The sequence below is a fragment of the Semicossyphus pulcher genome, unplaced genomic scaffold (assembly GCF_022749685.1).
Source record: "Semicossyphus pulcher isolate SPU_LCO1_2020_fin unplaced genomic scaffold, fSemPul1.0.p SCAF_4, whole genome shotgun sequence".
NCBI lineage: Eukaryota > Metazoa > Chordata > Actinopteri > Labriformes > Labridae > Semicossyphus > Semicossyphus pulcher.
This window is the reverse complement of record NW_027211715.1, coordinates 133927-155000: the sequence shown is the minus strand read 5'-3', so window position 1 is coordinate 155000 and position 21074 is coordinate 133927. Positions and strand designations below refer to the sequence as shown.

Here is a 21074-nt window from a genome sequence, read left to right as displayed (position 1 = left end):
CCCTGTTAGACACTGAAGTCCTCTCTCCTACCAAGGAAGGGCTACAACAGCACCTTGATCTTCTGCACAGCTTCTCCCAGACCTGGGCCCTGACCATGAATCTAATCAAAACTAACATTATGATATTCCAAAAAAGACACAGCCTCCAGCACCACAAATACGAATTCTTTCTAGATACAGTCAAAGTTGAACACACAAAAAACTACACCTACCTTGGCCTGAACATCAGCAGCACAGGTAATTACAACAAAGCTGCAGAGACCTGAGAGACGAGGCAAGAAGGGCTTTTTACGCCAGCAGAAAGAACATCAAGTTAGACATCCTGATTCAAATCGGGCTTAAAGATTTGGACTCTGTTATGAACCCATCTCCCTTTATGGCTGCGAGCTCTGGGGTCCACTCGCCAACCAAGACTTTACAAAATGAGACAAACACCAAACTGAGACTCTGCATGCAGAATCCTGTAAATCCATTCTCCACATCCAACGGAAACACCAAACACTGCACGCAGAGCAGAATCAGGACGATATCCACGACTTATCAAAATCCAACAAAGAGCATTTAAATTTTATAACCATGAGAAAGTGACCCTGACACGCTCCATAAAACAAAGCCCTCACCTCCAGAGAGACTGGACAGAGCTGCCCCCTCAGCCAGCTGGTCCTGGGACTCACAAGCAGAGCCCTCAGACAGAAACCCAGTGAGACTGAGCCGAACTATAGAGCAACAACAAGAAAACTATTTAACACACTGGAAAGAATAAACCAACAAACAGAGCAAAGTGGAATGCTGTTTGTCCCTAAACAGAGAGCACACAGTGGCAGAACACCTAAGCACTGTGGACATCACTGACTCTGTACAGGCACACCTGGCTCCCTACAGAGGACACACTCTGCAGCCACTGCACTCAGCAGGAGGTGGAAACAGAGTAACATGTTTAAACTACCTGCCAACTGTAGCAGGACTTCAGACACACAAACTTCCCACTGATCACACACACACCCACAAACACTCTGACAACATGAACAATACCCAGAAACTCCCATACCTGCTGGGTGAAGGACAGCAATGTGCAAACACAGCAGCAAGGTGTGTGAGCGGTTGTGACAGGAAGTGGGTGTCCAACAGCCCAAACCCCCGTGAAGACTGTTTAAGCACCTGTGTGTACCTGCACTGAGCGTGTGCACTGCTCACCTCTGTATATAAACAAACTGTACAAAGAACAAATAACTGTAAATACATTTTTAAACTAAAAGAGAAAATAAACGTTTTTGTTCTTAACTGCTGTCGACACTTTATCTTTACTGATGTGTTTATATTTGAAGAGTAAATTCAGCATTTTCAGTTCAACACCACATATTCTCTAAGTGATTATAATGCTGCAGGTTTATACAGCTCTGTTTACACAGTTTGTCCTTATTGTTCTTCATTTGTATTTTTATTTTGACACTTGCTTTGGCAATGTAAACGTATGTTTCCCAAGTTAATAAAGCTCTTTGGATTGAAATTAATTGAGAGAGGGGGGGCGAGAGAGAGAGAGAGCTAGCACAATACCAGCCCACCTGAGAGACGGACAGGCAGATAGAGGGACAGTTAAGTTATTTAAATATAAACACACCTTCAGTGGATGAACTTCAAACCCGAGTCCTGACAAACACTCCTGCAGAGGTCCTGTAACATCTTCCACTCTGACTATGGACGCCGCCATTGTTGCTCGCCAACACGAAGTGGTGGGTTGTGGGAGATGTTGTTCTTTGACTGAAAAACGTCAGGAATAAAACGGGACTGTTTCCTGTGATGACTTCTCCTTATAAACAAATGGCTTTAATCAATAAAATACGACATAATTACAGATGTTGAGATGGTATACAGTGTGTATTAAAAAACTGTTGTTGAACTTCACTCATTTCGTAGAGAAACAGCTCAAACCCCTCTACTACATAACCCAGAAGACCTCAGCAGCTGCGTCTTACGTCATCACTTTGCTGTTTATGGCGCTCCTGGATTTGAAAGTGGAGACTGCAGGTTTTCAGTGAGTACCCTGAATAAAATTACCGCCGTTTATTCCGTTTAAGGGTGACGTATTCTGTTTTCAGCGGCACTTTTATTATATTTAAGAGACAGTAAATAACATACAGACAGATAATAACTTTTCAAACAGTCACAGGAACGTCAATGTTATAAACACCGAGGCAACACGTCACCGGATAGCAAGTGCGGTTAGCTTACTGCTAACGTTAACGTGACAGCACTAATAGCATTAAAACGTTGGTTCCGCCCCATTATGTTAAATCAGTGTATATAAAGGTTATATGTACAGTTTATGGTTTAAATCTGTCCTTCGAGGCTGAACTGTCCACCGGCCGCGGATCAATAAAGTAGGTCCTTCCCGTTATCAGCGTTCTGTTGCTCAGATGATCAGCGTTACTCATGTCTGAACATCCTGCAGCTGTAATTAAGGCTTGTTCAAGATGAGCGAGGCCTGCGCAGAATCGATCACCGCCTTGCCAAGCACATTGTATGACGGTAAGATTGTTGTCCGACGTGTTCTGAAAACCCGACTGCGCAAGGCGGCCGCAGTTTTCAGGGCCAGGCGCCGCAGTTGCCCTACACCGACTGTATAACTCCATGCATGATGGGGAACGACTTGCTCTGGTTTGAGTGAAGCGCCTATTGGCTGAAAAAAGCTTTGACACCAAGGAAGTGATGAGACTTAAACTTCATGAAGTGTCAGACAGACACCAAACGCTTTTATCAAAGTACTGTCATTCACAATGTAACGCCGGTGATATCGCCCTACTGGTTGCTACCCTAACTGGTTTCCGTTAGCCAGCTGTTTCCGTGTTTACTTAACAGCAGCAGTTGTTTTCTGCCTCAGTCGCCGGATGCGCCACACATTCATAAACACATCACTGACGATGTTCAGATCTCCTCTCATATCAACAGCGGTAAAAATGATTGTATAAGTGAGCAGTTCATCACAGCCGCCAACGAAAATAAATACATGTCAGAAAATAAAGTATTTCCAACACGTGTCAACCTGGTTTCGATCTCACCTGAGCAATAATGTAATACTCCATGATCATCCACTTAACGCTTTGAGCCACCGAAACAAAACACTGACACGATCCGTGTCATATATTAATTAATTACGTCAGCATTCAGGTAACATTCTGTTTTTGTTTCATCTGAAACAACTGGTTACCTTGAGCTTGTGGCAGGAAATACCTGAACATATCTAACACGGTTTTTCTATAAACTAAGGCTCTTTTGACCCAGCATTGCAGCAGCCCACCACACTACACAGTATAACAAATACAATACTTTTTAACTGTGACGATCCAACTCTGGCAACTCAGCTAAAATAAGCAATATAACTGTGACCGCGGAGCCACACAGTCGGAATCATATTATGGGCAATTTTCAGGTCGCATTTCACATGCATTGCGGCGAAAATGATTGCAGTGAAGTGAGCAGCGCATCATATCCACCAACTTTAAAATGAAGTGTACGAAAATAAAATATTTTCTAGTGTGGAACTGGATTCGATCCCACGAGAGCAAAAATACACTACAAGTTATTTAATAATCCCTCTAGGCCACCTTTTACCTATGATGGACATCATACTATATAAACTACGTCAGCATCACAGCATCTAGGTAACATTTTGTTTTGTGCTAATCTAAAACAACTGGTACCTTCAGCCTATGTGACCACGAACACATTTATCAAGGTGTTTTCTCCGAAAATACGGCTTTATCGTTCGCTACCTGACAGCACACGTCAACTCTACACATTTGTGTAACGAAAAGTGACGATCTACATCTGGCAACACTATGAAAATACATTAAACAATTGACATCGCGGGGCAACAGGAACATTATAACAAGCGTGTCTTATTTCAGTTTATAGAATTATTATCAAAAGCAATGTAAAGTTCTGCAATCATTTTCAAACACAGCACTGTTTGAATTTACGTCTTTCCTCACATCAGGGCCGGCCCGTGGCATAGGCAGTATAGGCAAATGCTAAGGGCGCTGTCAATCCAGGGGGCGCCACAAATGGGGGAAGAAAAAAAGTGTAACTTAAAACTAGTTGGTATTATTATGTGTTAATATGAAAATAATAAACCCACATTAATTTAACTGCATAGCAAAGCCTATTAAATAGTAATAATAATAATAATAATAATAATGATGATACGTTACTTTCCTAAGATGCCCCCCCCTCCTCAGACTAATGAACTGTACCTGCTACCTGGGGGGATGGTCGCTTTTTGACTTAACCCCCAAGCTCGACAAAATGTCTAAACGTCCCAAACTGTCTGGTGTCCAGGGGAGGAAAAAAAGAAAAGAAGAGGAGGAAAACCGAGACAAAGTCAGAGGTAACGTAACGTTACAGTGATTATGATGTCATGACATTATTCGTCTGATGCAGAACGATGATAACGTCGTTAACCATTAGCATAACATGGTTTGCTAATCAAATAGCTAGGTCGCCGGCGCCCCAGCTGAGTTGTTAGTTTTAACGTCAGTTAATGTTATGGAAGGGCCTAAGCTGTTATGGAAAATAGTAATGTAACTACTCCCACCTTACCTTCCTCAGGGAAACGTGTACATATTACATCTATTCAGCAGGTGTTATAATGTTAAATGTGTTTCCATTTTTATTGCCATCTGGTTAGCTCACATTAATCAAATCAAAATGCTATTCCTTTTCCAGCCCTTTATATATTATAGTTGTAAGCCTAGCTGTTTGTTGTGTTACAGTTCATATTGTCTACAGTGTGTTTATAGTGTTAAACTTTACATCAGTGTTAAAGTGCACATCATTAATGTTATAGCATAACCCACATGCTGTATTATACTGCAGTTTACTGCTTCTGTGCATTCTGCTAATCAGCATTTCACTGTAATGACGATAAAGTTGAATCTAATATAATTTGCATATCAGAAAAAGTACATTGTGTATTATACATGTACAGTATAGTGAACATCATGCATGTATCTCTTAGGTTTTTCATTTATATTATTTCATTTCATTTCATTTTATTCTTGGAATCATATGTTTATTATTAGACTGGTGTCACATACTCCTCTTCTCTCTTCAGATGCGCTGTTGAGATTTCTCAGTCCCACCCCTTCAAATCTTTGGCCATCTACTACATCAAGCACTCCTCCTGTCACCTCCACCTCAGCAGCACAACTCAGCAGTGATGCAGCAGCATCAAGCGCTCCTCCTGTCGCCTCCACCTCAGCAGCACAACCCAGCAGTGATGCAGCAGCATCAAGCGCTCCTCCTATCACCTCCACCTCAGCAGCACAACCCAACAGTGATGCAGCAGCATCAAGCGCTCCTCCTATCACCTCCACCTCAGCAGCACAACCCAACAGTGATGCAGCAGCATCAAGCGCTCCTCCTGCTGCTCCAATAGACCCTGCTGACTGGCCATCTCCTCTAACTGATAAGGTACGAACAGAGTTGGTACACAGAGGTCCATTTCACATTGAAAACAGCTTCACATTCCCTGAACAAAAGGACGGACGAAGGTGTCAACATGTGTATTTTAACAGACTTGCCATCATAAGCATAAACCATGTGGTCTCAAATCAGTTGTCATGTGATGATGTTGTTGATGACTTTGCTGCAAGAAAGACGAGGAGAGTAAAGCTGTAGCAGGTGATGTGAGGTTGAGGAGGTGGTGGTGTAGTTTTGAAGTCATTCAAGTTAATGCAGTACCAAAAAGCACCACTAGAGGTCTTTGTAAGATCCCCTTTTTGTTCCCCTTTTTATTTAAATCCTTGTAATTTTCTGTCAATACTGGTTTCTTATTTTGTGCAGTGCCATATTTATATTGTATTTATAATTTATTTTATATCCCTTGTTTACACTTTTATTATATTTAAATCTTATACTTTATCTAAGCTATTTATATTGTATTTCATATATTCATTTCATATGTTTTTGTATTTCTTTCTTTCTAATTCTAAGTATTTTGATTGGCAATTGCTTTCTTTAAATAAAAGATTGTCCAAGACAAAGCTATTCAGTTTCTTGTGAGTATGTACACTAGCAGTGGAATTTACTGCGATGCAAGGGGGGGCGCCACCTAAAATCTTGCCTAGGGCGCCAAATTGGTTAGGGCCGGGCCTGCCTCACATAGCCCGAGGCAACGACATGTTTTAAGAAGCCTAAGCTCCCAAAACAATTACCAGTTACCTGAATACAATGAAGACAGAATCTGAAATTTAAGCTCCGTAAAGTCACCAAAAAAGATCGTCACAGTTAAAAAGTATTGTATTTGTTATACTGTGTAGTGTGGTGGGCTGCTGCAATGCTGGGTCAAAAGAGCCTTAGTTTATAGAAAAACCGTGCTAGATATGTTCAGGTATTTCCTGCCACAAGCTCAAGGTAACCAGTTGTTTCAGATGAAACAAAAACAGAATGTTACCTGAATGCTGACGTAATTAATTAATATATGACACGGATCGAGTCAGTGTGTTGTTTCGGTGGCTCAAAGCGTTAAGTGGATGATCATGGAGCATTATATTATTGCTCAGGTGAGATCGAAACCAGGTTGACACGTGTTGGAAATACTTCATTTTCTGACATGTATTTATTTTCGTTGGCGGCTGTGATGAACTGCTCACTTATACAATCATTTTTACCGCTGTTGATATGAGAGGAGACCTGAACATCGTCAGTGATGTGTTTATGAATGTGTGGCGAATCCGGCGACTGAGGCAGAAAACAACTGCTGCTGTTAAGTAAACACGGAAACAGCTGGCTAACGGAAACCAGTTACGCCTGGAACACACCGGACGCCGAAGCGCCGCGAATAGCCGCGGAGCGGAGCCCGTTTCCTTTCGGCGCCCATGTTAACCGATTGTGTCGTTCACACCAGGTGCGCCGTGGCGCGCACCTCCGCGGCCGGCTCGCGCCCTGCAGCGATCGTTTCGGCGTCTGGTCTATTTTTTGCGCGAGCCGCGAGCGATCGCGTCAATCCTGGCAGGAAGTCACACATGAAACAACGAGAGAATCCGGTCAATTTTCAAAATTAAAACAATTTTCAAAATAAAACACCGTGATTGACAAATGCGATGTTATATTTGTGTGCGTTTATATATTTGTCAGTATCTAAACAGAGTGCGAGAGAGATGAAGATACACACAGACACAGACACACAGACACACACAGACATAGACACAGACACACAGACATAGACACACACACAGACACACAGACATAGACACAAACACAAACACACACAGACACACAGGCACACACAAGAAAAAGAGAGACACAAAGTGGACTGGCTATAGGGGGTGCGGGCGGGGTGTCAAAACACTCGCAAACAGAGAGAGAGAGCACGATGAAAAAACAGCTCCAAATGTGAGTAAACGACAGCTGAGGAGCAGAGGCGCTTGTCGACGGCGCGGAGAAATGCGCGTCTGGTGTGAACGGAAGTGCTCCGGCTCGCGCGCGATTTTCGTTGCACGGCGCTTCGCAGCGCTTCGGCATCCGGTGTGTCCCCGGCATAAACGTAAATGCAATGATGTAAATATCCAAATAACTATCAAAAGCCCTGAATAAAGTATAATGAGAACTTAATATTAAATCCAATTAAAATAATAAAGGTAGTAAAAATAATAATTATAACAACAACAACAAATTAAGACTTTATTCACTTCAATTCATCAGTGAGGTGTTGGTATTATAGATGCTTGACGAGGCGAGCAGCAAACTTTTCAACAAAGAAGGTAGTGACTGCAATCGGTTACTCACACCTGTTGTCGAGGCAAGCAGTCATCTTGAACAAGCCTTTAATCTGCTCAGTGACACAGGCCTCCGCCGGAAAACACGTGCACAGTTGTGACACAGTGACGTCTGCTGTCCGTCAGCACACACACGCACACACACACACACACACACACACACACACACTGATATGTACATGAGGGTTCATAATGAAACCTGCTGGTGTGTGTCTCTCAGTCATGAGCTGGGACCGTCAGCTGTGCTCCATCCTGTCTGTGGCAGACGGCAGCGTGGCCAAGATGAGGGTGAGTTTCTTCATCATATTTATATTAATATATTTTAAAATCTTTTTAATTTAATGTTTAAATACGACATTAACTCCATAAGTCACTGTGGAGTGCTGTCATTACTGGAGCTGCCTGTAGGTGTCACTAATGATCCACTAAAGTTTGTATTATTATTATTATTCAGGAAGACGGTTACTGCACTAATACAAGATGATCTCTGACTGTGTATAAAACTGTTTATTGATGAAATATAAATGTGTTCATTAATAAAGTCTTCTTGTGTTGTAGGAGAGACTGAGCTCAGCAGGTGAGTCTCTGAATGAATGATTTGCAGAGTAAATTACATGTATATAAATATATAACCCTTACCCCCCTCCCTTACCCTTCTCTTCCTGCAGATTTGCCTCCATTGAAGGGGCGGCTCAGAGACCTAGACCCCCCTGCTCTTCCTCTTCGCCTCCCCTCTCAGAGAGAGCCCCCCCCCTCTGGTGGGGGTGTTCAGTGGTCAGACCTGGCTGGTCTGCAGTCCCAACTGCAGATACAGCGTCAGGTGTGGGACTAATGGACATTTATGTTAATAATATTGATGTCAGAGTGATGTCATCGCTGACAGATTGTATATGTTTTTTGTCAAGGAGATTAAGTCTCTGACACAGAGAGTCCTCGACTTGGAGACAGAGAGACAGACTCAGCAGAGTCACATCCAGACACTACAAGGTAATGTGTCACACTACAAGGTAATATATGTGTATATTAAGGTTTTCAAAATGTTGGTTACTTAAATCCTTTTCGATACCAAGTGTTTTAAAATGATACAATGATACGATACCAAAGCTGCCGCCAGCAAAAGAGAGAGAGCAGCTGTGGTCGAGCAGCATAGACAGGAAGTGAAGAGAGCGAGTGTTAATGTGAAAAAAGCAATGAAACAGAGAAATAAGACATTATTTTCTGATTGTTTCACAGCGGTTATGCGCTAAACATCTAACGCCTACACCTCTGTACAACACCACAGGAAGGTACAGGGTTTAGTTTGTATAGGCCGAAGTAGAGCTGGTCAAAAATGTTATCTCGATCGATAATTATCCCGATAAAAGTCAAATCATTATTTCTCCATGAATCGCCACCTTAACTGGGTGGAGGGGTTTGCGTGTCCCTGTGAACCTGGGAGCTGTGTTGTCCAGGGCACTAGCCCCTGGTAGGGTCTCCCAAAGCAAAGTGGTCCCAGGGGTAGGACCAGACTAAGAGCGGTAAAAAAAGAAAAAACCTATGAAGAGGCAACTACGTATTACAGCTATCTCGCCCAGATCAGGGAGACTGGGACTGCCCCCTGGAGCCAGACCTGGGGGGATGCTCGATGGCGAGTGTCTGGTGGCCGGCTTCTGCCCATGGGGCCCAGCCGGGCTCAGCCCAAACAAGAGACGTGGAGCCGCCACCTTGTCGGCCCACCACTTGCGGGGACAGCAATGTCTCAAGGAAGTTCTGGCAAACCGTTAGATGACTCAGGAGGGGGAAGCAAGCTGTCTTCAGCAGGGGAGAAGAACTGCTGACCCGGACTGGGGATATTGTCAGACGGTGGAAGGAACACTTTGAGGAACTCCTGAACCCAACCAACACGTCCTCTGATGAGGAGTCTGAAGATCCAGGGAAGCCTTTTCTATATACATGGCAAAGGTCGCTGAGGTAGTCAAGAAGCTCCTCATACCCCTTTTCCACCAAGGAATTTTCAGAGCCAAACCAGTTGTTTGTGTTTCGACTGAAAATGAACTGGCTCCCGGCCAGGAAAACAGGTTCCAGAGCGGCCCCAACTCTTTGCTGATCTAGAACCGCAAACCGCTTACATCAGGGGTGAGGGGCAGGGTTGCTGTGACCAAAGAGACAAACCAAACGTGAGTGTCCGTTTTTCTACATTCAGCTACACAAAACAAGGAATGTTATGGATATGAATGCGAAGCAGTGGTCGGCCAAGGAGACAAGCTGCCTCCTTGCAGTTTGGTGCTCGGTGACAGACCGTCGTGCGACTCACCAGGACTTTAAACTCGGTGACGGTCATTCTGGAGTCGATGGTGGTGGACTGGTTACACTTTCAGAGCTCTGATAAAGGTTGCTGCAGCCACCGCTGATGTTAGCTCGCCTGCACCATGGAGCAGCTCTGCCACAGTTAAACTCCATGTTGTATAAAGCTTGTACACATGTATAAACGTTATTTAAAAAACAAAATGAAACAAGAGACCGTCTGTGATTCAGTGCTTTTTTAATCAATAGAGAAACTAATGATGACAATATTGATCGCTTTGACACAAAGAGAACAGGTTTGTTAGACTGTGTAGTTTTGAGTAAGAAAAATGTCACTCGTCCCTTCTTATGTGAAGTTATCGACATGTTCGCCACATATGTAGAAGTACACAGCAGGTTTCAGTCTGCCAGTATCTGAAGAAGGTTTCATGAGCAGATGTTGCATTGGGTACGCTGGCGGGCCACCGATCAGGTAATGTCCAACATCACAGCCAGAGATGGTCACTTTGTTTTGCTCCATAAAAAGATGACTGATTTGTTTAATACCCCAGTTTAATCGATGCTAAATAACAAGCTAAATTGAGCTAGTGGGCTAGCAGAGAGGCTAACAACATCTTACGTTCAGTCTTATTAAGAATAGAAATGGGTGGATCATTACCTTTCTTCTCATAAGAAGCCACCGTCCATGGAAAGCACGGCATTACGCACATACGTCATGCTTTCCATGTCAGCCTCTCAGGGAAAGTTTACTCCAGGGTGCTGGAAAGGAGGCTCCGGCCGATCATCGGACCTCAGATACAGGAGGAACAATGCAGATTCCGACCTGGCCATTGAACAGAAGACCAACTCCACACTGGCAGGGCTGCTTGGGGTTGGTCATGGGAATTTGGTCATCCAGTTTACATGTGCTTTGTGGACTTAGAGAAGGCCTACGATCATGTCCCCCGGGGGGTCCTGTGGGTTACCCTAGGCCCCGGACACTGGACTATTTTTACTTACTTTATTTAACCTTTATTTTACCAGGAAATTATCCCATTGAGATGCAAGGTCTCTTTTACGAGGGAGTCCTGGCCAAGACGGCAGCATAAAAAGTTTCACACAAACAGACAACAGATTTAAGACGGCAACATAAAAGTTTTAAATACAGAACAATCAACTGACTAAAAACAGCAACATAAAAGTTTCAAATGCTGAGCAGGCAACTGACTAAGACAGGCAAGAAATCCATCAGCCAATAGCTCAATAGCATTCAGCACTAGGACAATTGCATTTACTGATCAAACGCTCCTTAATTCAGCTTTTAAAGACTTCCAAGTTAATTAATTTCTCCAGTTTGAGGTGACCCTGCAGCTGGAACCAAGTCGAGGGAGCAAAGACATTAAAAGCACTTTTACCAAAGACAGATCGAGTTTGAGGAATGACAAACATGATATGTCCATGTGACCGAAGGATGTGGCCACTGAGAGTTTGAGGAGACAGTAGAGAACATAAGTAAGAAGGCAGATCATGTAGTATCGCCTTTTAAAGGAAGATGTGCCAATGTTCCATCCTGCAATTATATAATGAAGACAAGCCAACTTTCTCATACAAGATTAGATACAAGATGCAGTGATGGGTGCGGAAACCCAAACCATACACGAATTGCAACGCTGCATGATACACTGAGTCCAGCATTTTCAGTGAAGCTGAGGTAGCGTGCATATAAAGAATGTCACCGTAGTCAATAACTGATAAGAATGTTGCTTGAATGAGTTTTTTTCTTACAACAAGAGAAAAACAGTTTTTGTTTCTATAGAAGAAATCTAATTTCACTCTGTTTTTTTGTGAGGCTCTCAATCTGATTATTGAAAGACAGGTTTTCCTCTTGTAAGAAACCCAGATATTTATATGTTGTCACACGTTCAATAACCTCGTCCTTCGATGTAGTAATCTGATAACTTTCTGTTCCAGTCCTTTTTGACCTTGAGAAGCAGATCGTTTTCGTCTTATTTGGGTTAAGAACAAGTCTTAATTTCCAAAGATTTGTATAGTATTAAAAGCGGCTTGTAAGTCATTTATTGCACTAGTTAAGGAAGACGAAGAAGTATAAATAATGGTATCATCAGCGTAAAAACGAAACTTTACGTCCACCACATTTTTACATAAATTATTGATATAAATAATGAATAAAATAGGACCTAGTATGGACCCTTGTGGGACACCATTTTGTATATTTAAAAAGCAAGAAGACAAACCATCTACTTGGACACATTGCATTCTCCCACTTAAATAATTTTCAAACCATTGAACAGAACTTGTAGAAAATCCTATGTTAACCTCTTTAGGAGAACACGGTGATCGACGGTGTCGAAGGCCTTTGATAGATCTATAAAAAGTGCAACACAGGGTTCTTTAGAGTCAATAGCATTTATGATGTCATTTAAGATCTTCATTGTGACAGTAGTGGTGCTGTGTTTTTTTCTGAAACCAGACTGTAGGTCACTTAAGATGTTATGTTGTAATAAAAAGTCTTTCAATTGATTACTCATAAGCCCTTCCAAGACCTCGGCTAAAACTGAGTTAGGGTTATATAGGGTTATAGGATATAGGTCTATAATTGCTTGGGGTAGTTGAATCTCCACCTTTCAGTACTGGGATGACGTGTGCTGCCTTCCAGACCTCAGGTATTTTACCACTTTCTATGGTCAGGTTAAAATTAAAAGTTATTGGCTCAGCCATCATCTCTGCAGCAATCTGTAAGAAGACTGGGTCCAGACCATCAGGACCAGCTGATTTCTTAGTATTTATCTTTTTAAGTGCATCATACACTTCGTGCACGTCTACAGGGCTGAAACTAAAATCAAAAGGCATACATTCTTCCTCTTCAGGAACATTTTGAGGGAGATCTAGATGTGCTTCGTTTTGAAACAACAAACCAGAAGATATAAAATGCTGATTCAGGGCATTTAGCATTCTAGTTTTGTCAGTAATGTTTTCATTTCCTACCTTTAATGATTGTGGTAAAGCACTGTATTTTTCCGTGCCTGAGGACATTCCCTTTATTAAGGATTATTTAAGATGTCAATCATTTCTTTAACATAGAAGTCTGATTTAGCTTTTCCAATTAGAGAGATACATCTATTTATTAAGTGCCTCAAATGTTTCCAGTCTCATTGACATTTGGATTTTCTTGCAGTTGCCCAAGCAATATTTCGCTCATGAATAATATCTGAGAGTTTATCTGAAAACCATGGAGTGGAAGTGGAGCGTGTCTATTTATGACCTCCAAGAAAAGTGATTTAAAATAAGTCAGAGCCATTTCAGGGTCTGGAATCAGGCATATTCTGTCCCAGTCACATAGATAAAGATCATATAGAAATGCTTGCTCACAGAAGTATTTGAAATGTCTTTTGTATAGAATACGTGGTTGTTTCTTCGGGAGCTTTGTATCTCGCACCGCAGCAATTACGCAGTGATCACTGACGTCATTAGCGAATACGGCTGTGGCTTTATATTTGTGGGGAGAGTTAGTTAAAAAATAAGTCAAGGAGCGTTGACTTTTCAGGATGTTTACGGTTGGGCCCTGTCGGAGATTCTATAAGCTGCATCAAGTGTGCAGAATCGCAAAAATATTTAACAGGTTCAGAGATAGGAGCCAGCCAGTCCCAGTTTAAATCCCCCATAACAACAAGCTCACTCATACAGAACATAGACAGGGATTCAGATAGTGAAGACAAAGTTTCCCTTGGAGCAGAGGGAGGTCTGTAACATCCCACAAGTGTCATAATACAACCTTCAGTGAATTCAACTTTCAATACAAGCAGCTCGTACTGTTCAGGTTCAGACTTGAATAAAAGTGTTGTTGTCTGATACATGTTTTTTATATAAATCCAACTCCTCCACCTTTTGCATGGCGGTCGGTGCGAAAGATGTTGTATCCATCCATACAAACATGACTGTCTGGAGTAGATCTACTTAGCCATGTCTTCGATAATACCATGATATCAGCATTTGTTGTCTTAGCCCAAATCCTAACCATATCAATTTTCAGTAAAAGACTCCTCACATTCACAAAACCAATACCAGATGTGTGCTGAAAGTCTTTGGGAGTTTCAAAGCATTTATGTCAGGCCCTGGATTAGGCTGCACATTTCCAGACAACAACAACATAAGCATGATTATACATCTCAGAGTGTGTGTACAATGAGTGCAGCTCGCGTCTTTCTTTAGGTGAGATTTCCGCGTGAGTTCTTGGCTTGAAACAGTTATTTAGGAGGAGGAGGCTTAGGAGATGTTTAAAATGTCCTTGCTGTAAGGTGAGCTGTGCGCCAGGTCGCAGACACCTCCGCCAGCCAGCCAAGTCCTGCGCACCGATTGTCATTTCAAAGTAAGATGCGTGCACTGCATGCGTGGAGATGTTGTAGTCACTCACCCAAACTTTCCCTTGTTCTGCATGCTAGTGGATAGCAGGCAGACAGAACAAAGCCAGGAGCGTAAGCATTTTAGTCCACATGCTGAGATTGTGTCACGATGCACCTGAGCAAGGCGTCGGACACTTTCCTGTAGTTACTGAGAGATGGACACTCCTGTAGTGGTCAAACGATAGATCACAAGTTACAGGCCTGTGCCACAGTAACGAAAGTAGCCCAGGGGACGAGCCGATACGCTGATGGAAGTCGTTCAGCATAGTGGTTTGGAAACCCCGAAAAAGATTCCAGCAGAAGGAGCAGTGCGTGAGCGACACACCGCGTAGGCCGCAGCCCCCTGTGAATCCAAAAACTCATCAATCAATCCAGATCATTCGTGGCCCTGAAACGCCAAGCCAATCCTCTTACACTCCAATAAACAAATCAGTATTCCAACCGTAGTTCTCCAGATTCGAGAATTCCATTTTATGGTAGTGTGGGTTCAGTAAAAGATTATACTTAAGACAAACACTGATTAGAGACACAGGACATCACAATGCTGCTGCTGCCATCTTGGGTTATGTGATTTAGGACTAAATTAACATCATGCTTTGTTGAAGAAGACTTGAAACTAGAGATTGAGACCATAAAGCTCATAAACTCATTAGGAAAATGTTTACTGAGGGAATAAATCAAGAGAGAAGGAGGACCATTTTACCATAGACTTCTATAGAATCACACTTTTACAGCCAGTGGAGTCGTGCCCTGCTGGACGTTAGAGAGAATGCAGTTTTAAAGCACTTCACTGTTTCGCTTTAGAAACACAGAGGCTCTTGTTATAAACACTCTGTGGTCTATGTGGGTTGTCAAGATTCAGTCAGAGTGAAATCTCACAGGAAAATCCTTTCAAAATAAAAGACATGAATGGATGATTAATGCGACGGAAAGAATTCGTCCTCACACTAACTTTGTCTTTTCTTCCAGAGGAGTTGCAGAGGCTGAAGGACCGAGGGGGGTTGGAGGAGAGGAGGAGGGAGGAGGTACTAGAGCTCAGCAGTCTGCAGGGACACTTCACCAGAGCCCCTTCACTAGGCAACCACGCAGAGAGGTGCATCATGGTATGGGTACTAGAGCCCGACCGATATTGGATTTTTGGGGCCGATGCTGATTCCGATATTATGGAGTAAAAAAAGTCGATATCGATATATCGGCCGATATAATCACATATGTTCAAAATGTAATGTTAAATAGCACCAAAATAAAATATCAAATTAAACAGAAGTGAGTATAAAACAAAAACACACAGTAGGAACAAAAATGATGTTTCTCCCACCTGCACACAGTGCTGCTGAAGATACAAGTCACTAAACACAGACCAGCTCATCTGACAGACTGATGCTGTTAATAATAGTAATAAAGGCTTCATGATTTTCCATATTAAATATTCCCTGTTAATCAACATCATGATCCAGGAGAAGTGTGAGCTGGTGTCTGTGTCTGCAGAGGATCTGCCCTCGTCTGTGTTTCTATTCTTATTATTCTGCTCTGTTTGGGGCTTTTTGGACGATCTATGGACTGTCTATCGCGGGGCAGAGGTCTGGAGCTCAGCCAACAGTCCGCAGGTCGGGACTCAATCAACACGTAGCATCACGGTGACATGGCTGTCTCTGTGCTCTGCTCTCTGTCTGTAGCACCGTAACATCGTAACTTTAACATCTTTATGAGACGCAAAAGGTCTTCATTTTCCGTTCTGTGAATATGAACAGTCCGCGCGCGTGTCGCACTGCTGTAAGGAGCTGCAGGTGTGCTGAGGGCGCACTAGACAGACACACACACCTGGCAGCAGCGCGACGATGGCTTATTCAAACAAAACCCTGTATCTTCCTGCGGGGTTGTATGAAGGTGTAGACGTGTAAGCTTGTTGTTTAGAGCGTAACCGCTTTTCGCAGTTTAGATGCGCAGAGGGTAGAAACAGCGGTGCTCTGAAAGCAAGCTTTGGCATGATTACTGTGATTTCAACACGAGTTTGTTGCTCACAATGTTTCGCTCTGTATGGGAAAGATAATGCTTCCTAATGCTTCCCTTCGCCGTGTGTGCTGCTCTGCTCAGCTGTGACGCGCACTCTGGCAGCGACAGGGACGTCCTCATTCCCCATCATGCCTGCTGCCTCGTGCTGACTGAGTAGTTTAAGTTGTTAAGTATATTTATGTTCCAAAATGCAAAAACATATTTTTTATATTTTATGTATACAGTATATATATATTATATTTTGTTAGTGTTTTTAATGTGTCTGTTTAGAACACATGTTCTGCATATGTTGGTATTTGTCACTTTTGTGCTGGTTTATAGTTTAACCACGAGTGAGGAGGCCGTTACATTTCTTGACTTCAGCTGTATTGAGTTAAAAGATTGAGAGTCCGGCTCTCATGCTGTCAGAATAAAACTGTGCCCTCTGCTTGTCAGGAGATGTAATGGCTTTCACCCACTGTAGTATATCGGAGGACAAATACGCCAATACCGAATATATCTGCGAATTGCGAATATCGGCCGATAAAATTGGTATACCGATAAATCGGTCAGGCTCTAATGGGCACCGCTGGGGAGGGGGGGTTGAGGAGACATGAAACAGTTAAATCTTTGTTTTTGTTCAGTTTGAGCTCAAAGCTGCAGCGTGAAGAGCTGCAACACCTGGGGAGAGACCTGCGCCTATTGAACACACAGCTGAGTGAGTCTCACGCACACAAAGGCACACACAGATCCTGTTCTCAGTATCCCCTTTCCATTGCCAGTTCAAGGCAGGACTGTTCCTCTTTTTCTTTTAAGTAAAACACACAGGCTGAAGGTGTGCAGGTGTTTAGTTATCAGACTGAAGAAGTAGCAGACTCACTCGCCCGGTGAGAGAGCGGCGAGCCGACAGGTAACGGGAAACTTAAAGTAACCGGTCTCCTAATCACGACGGTCCGCTGTAATCTCTCCGGGGAAAAGCCAACAACTCCTGACTCCTGTTTACTGACCGACGATTAAATAAATGTTTGATAAGCACTGAACAGGCTAACAAGCAGCTAAAGGGAGGACAGTATACCTGCTACTTAGTGCTAACAATATATCAGGACAATAACACGAACATTTAACTCACTTAAAGCTGGAGCTCAGACTGCACGCACACAAAGTTCCATAAACACACAGAGAGATTATTTGTCCTCTAAAGTCTCCAACAACACAAACAGGTGAAGGTAAGCTCAGTGTCTGTATGTCTGTGTTGACGTCTAGGAGACAGCCAGCAGGATCCACCTGTCAATCAAGTGACCCCGCCCCTATGATTTAAGACGTAGTATAATTAAAATGGGTCTGTTATAAACAACTCACCCCCGTACAGTTATCATGAACAATAAAATTAACTATTAATAATAAAACTGTTTTTGTACCAGGCTGTGAACATGTTTATGTCTGCTGTAATGTTGTTTCCTGTTTTCTGGAGCCTCTAGTGGACACTTGAGGAACTGCAGCATTTTACATTTAAAGTCGAGCTGAAACGGCATTTCGAGAGTATCTAGCTTCCGTATCGTGACGTATGTCAGAGTGAAACAGGACGTGCAGGCGGGACATATCATTTGAGGGATTTGATTGGATCGTTGAGAAGTGGGCGTAGACAGACGTTCTCCACAGCGCAGCAGCTAGCTAACTGACCGAGCGTTCTTGGTGCTCTGCGGCTAAATGTGGCAGATTGATTGGTTGAAATTGTTTGGTGCTAACTGACGTAAGCACGCATGAAATTTAGTTTTACTGGGAGATAAAAAGGTTTAGATTTTGATATAAGGATACGAAGAATGGATTTTCTGTGGTTTTTTTGGCCTATATTGTGAAATAGATGCACAATATTACTGGGGATGTGATCTAAAAGGAGTAAAATGACATTTTCATTTCACCTCGACTCTAAGCATTGGCTTCATTTTTCAACACCGGAGGTTGCTGCTTGGTAAAAACACTCACGATGGCCCCTAAAGCCTAAGCACTGAACCCTCATGGACTTTAATGACGTCAGGCGTGCAGTGCACGAGTCCGTGAGGGCTTGAGAACTGAATAAAAATGAGGAATGGGAAACACTATCTTGGCATCACACATTGCCTGGTTAACAGATGCGCCATTAAATAATTAGAAAAAAAACGGACCTCTAGCATGTCAACGTGCATCTTACATCACAGTCCTTACATATTTTAGCTTACTGTCTAAGGTCAGAAAGGCATTTTAATCCTCTGTGAATGTTTAATTGTAGTCACTTGCAGATAACTGTGTTTGGCATTCCGGTCACTGTCAATGGTTGCTTTGTTTACATTTACGTTTTTTACATTTAGTGGGGGGGCTGGACAATCACGTCTGTATGTCACCAAGTTCGCTATGAACTCTGGGCAACCACCAAAGGAAGTCTGCAGATATGCAGACTCATGGAAAGTGCGAAATTTGGCATTGAAAAGTCTGCATCAGAGCCCTCACACACTTGGGCTACGCACTGGGGCGGTTAACAACAGCATTGATTGGTTGAATGCGTAATCACAATTTATAAAGGGCTTGTGTGTGTGTGTGTGTGTGTGTGTGTGTGTGTGTGTGTGTGTGTGTGTGTGTGTGTGTGTGTTTTCTGACAGGGAGGCAGGAGGAGGAGCTTCTCCAACTGCAGGAGGAGAGCAGAGAGAGCAGGAGGCGGGACCAACACACTTGCAGGGTAAACACACATTGTAACACACACACATTAACACACACTTTAACACAGACACTGTTACACACAGTAATGTGGGTGTTTTGTGTGTGTTGTGTTTGGTGTGTGTTCATATCGTGGAGCAGGTGACTGACAGCTACAGATCTCACAGCTCTGATCTAACAAAGACCATCTCTCACACACAACAAGAGGTCCAACAGATCAGGTGTGTGTGTGTGTGCGTGTGCGTGTGTGTGCGCGCGTGCATGTGTGCGTGCGTTTGTTTGTGTGGTGATGGTGTTATGACTCTGTTCTAACAGATCTGCTGTCTCTGAGCTGAAGGAGGAGATCAGGACTCTCAGAGAACATGAGCCTCTGCTGTCAGCACACACACCAGGTGACACACAAACACACACACACTAAGTCTCACACATACACAGATTTTAACTCTTTGTGTTGTCTTCAGGGGCGTCCCCGCTTCTCCTCCTCCCTCAAAGAGGAAGACTCAGACCTGAGGAGGACTCGGATTCAGAGGACTTGAGTCTGAGTCTGGCTGAGGTGAGCTCAGATGACCTGAGCTGGCTGGACCTCAGAGACCCTGCAGGTACTGACCCACACATACAGGGCGAGCCCTAAATACTGAACCATGAACATTATCACAACTATAAACTTATAAACTTATAAATTATATGTAACTATACATTTTATTTAACTACACATTTTGGATAAACTATAAATGTTTTATAAACTCAAACTTTTATATAAATTACAAACTTTATCACAATAATTTTTATATAAATATACTTAATTCAATTCCTCATCTCTGAAATATTTAAATGTCTCAACCTCGTTTACAGTCTCTTTACAGTGGCTCATTTTTTACCTTTGGCCAGGCGAGCAGTGTCCCCACTTTCAGTCTTTATGCTAAGCTAAGCTAAATGACTACCGGCTGTCGCTTAATGTTTAAAATGTAGACATTAGTGTTTCAAAATGTCTGTATAACTGTGTGTGTGTGTGTGTGTGTGTGTGCGCATGTGCGTGTGTGTGAGATCTAGTTACATCACAATCTGTGCACTAAAATTTTCTACAGTTATTTGAACCAATGAAGGCAGACGCACACACGCACACACACACACACGCACACACACAAACTTGTTGTTATGGAAACGTGTGACTGGTCTCCAGTGTAAGTCTCTAACTCCTCCTCTCTTCCCCTCACAGATCTTCATCACAAACAAGGAGTGTGTCTGAGCTCTCAGTCCAGACCATCAGACTTCTCTGATCCAGGATCAGACCTCCAGGACGGAGATGAGGAAGATGATGAAGTTCGGGAATTCCTTGGTACTGTGAACCCTGATGTAGGACCTGACCTGAGTCTGAACGACCTTTGACCTTTCCTCAGATTCACCTGATGACATTCTTCAATTGAAATTTAACTGACTAGATGGACCCCAGACCACGCCTCCATCCGTTACCAGAGACCACACCCCCAAATAATATTGTGAATTAAATACTGTGTATTGATACATAGTATCTGAGTTCAATATTTGTAGTATTTAATAAACCTCTGTTATCTGCTGAGACAGTTAAATATCTTTCTGTGCCTGATTGATCAAAGCTTCTGCTGCACGGTCACAGACTTACTGTGTGTTTGTATTTCACTTTGTTTACATTCAACATCTTCAGTGATTTAGCTTTAACAATAAAAGTTACATTATAAAACGAGTTTTACAGTGTGTGTTCTGATTGTTGAACTTCACCCAGAAGTTTAGCAAAAACAGAGGTGTGTATTCCATCATGGTGTCCAGCAGAACAACATGAATACACTCTATAGAAGTATGCTAATACACATGCTAACATAAATGTGAACACACAAGCCAAGAGAAACACTCACACATGCTAACAAAACAGTCAGTGAACGCACCAGGAGGTTGAGCGCAG

General features: G+C 42.8%; 2 protein-coding genes across 5 annotated transcripts in view; one reads left to right on the top strand and one right to left on the bottom strand.

The window, feature by feature from the left end:
• mmachc (metabolism of cobalamin associated C) overlaps positions 1–1897 on the bottom strand; it is a 7755-nt gene extending 5858 nt beyond the window's left edge. For all 3 annotated transcript variants that reach the window (XM_069680240.1, XM_069680241.1, XM_069680242.1), the window contains exon 1: positions 1619–1897. In XM_069680240.1, the coding sequence (XP_069536341.1) occupies positions 1619–1708 (90 nt within the window). In that variant the 5' untranslated portion in view covers positions 1709–1897. The remainder of the gene's footprint in view (positions 1–1618) is intronic.
• A 95-nt stretch (positions 1898–1992) lies between these two features.
• On the top strand, positions 1993–20728 carry LOC138607888 (uncharacterized). 2 transcript variants are annotated; one of them, XM_069680545.1, is made up of 12 exons: positions 1993–2032; positions 7996–8063; positions 8334–8352; positions 8444–8595; positions 8681–8762; positions 15428–15551; positions 17095–17168; positions 19084–19160; positions 19280–19359; positions 19454–19530; positions 19600–19737; positions 20355–20728. In XM_069680545.1, exons 2-12 carry the CDS (start codon positions 7998–8000, stop codon positions 20522–20524), a joined length of 1059 nt encoding a protein of 352 aa, XP_069536646.1. In that variant the 5' UTR covers positions 1993–2032; positions 7996–7997; the 3' UTR covers positions 20525–20728. The 2 variants fall into 2 exon arrangements, with proteins under 2 accessions (XP_069536646.1, XP_069536647.1); XM_069680546.1 differs by lacking the exons at positions 17095–17168; positions 19280–19359 and having other exon boundaries at positions 15428–15561.
• The last annotated feature ends 346 nt before the right edge of the window (positions 20729–21074 follow it).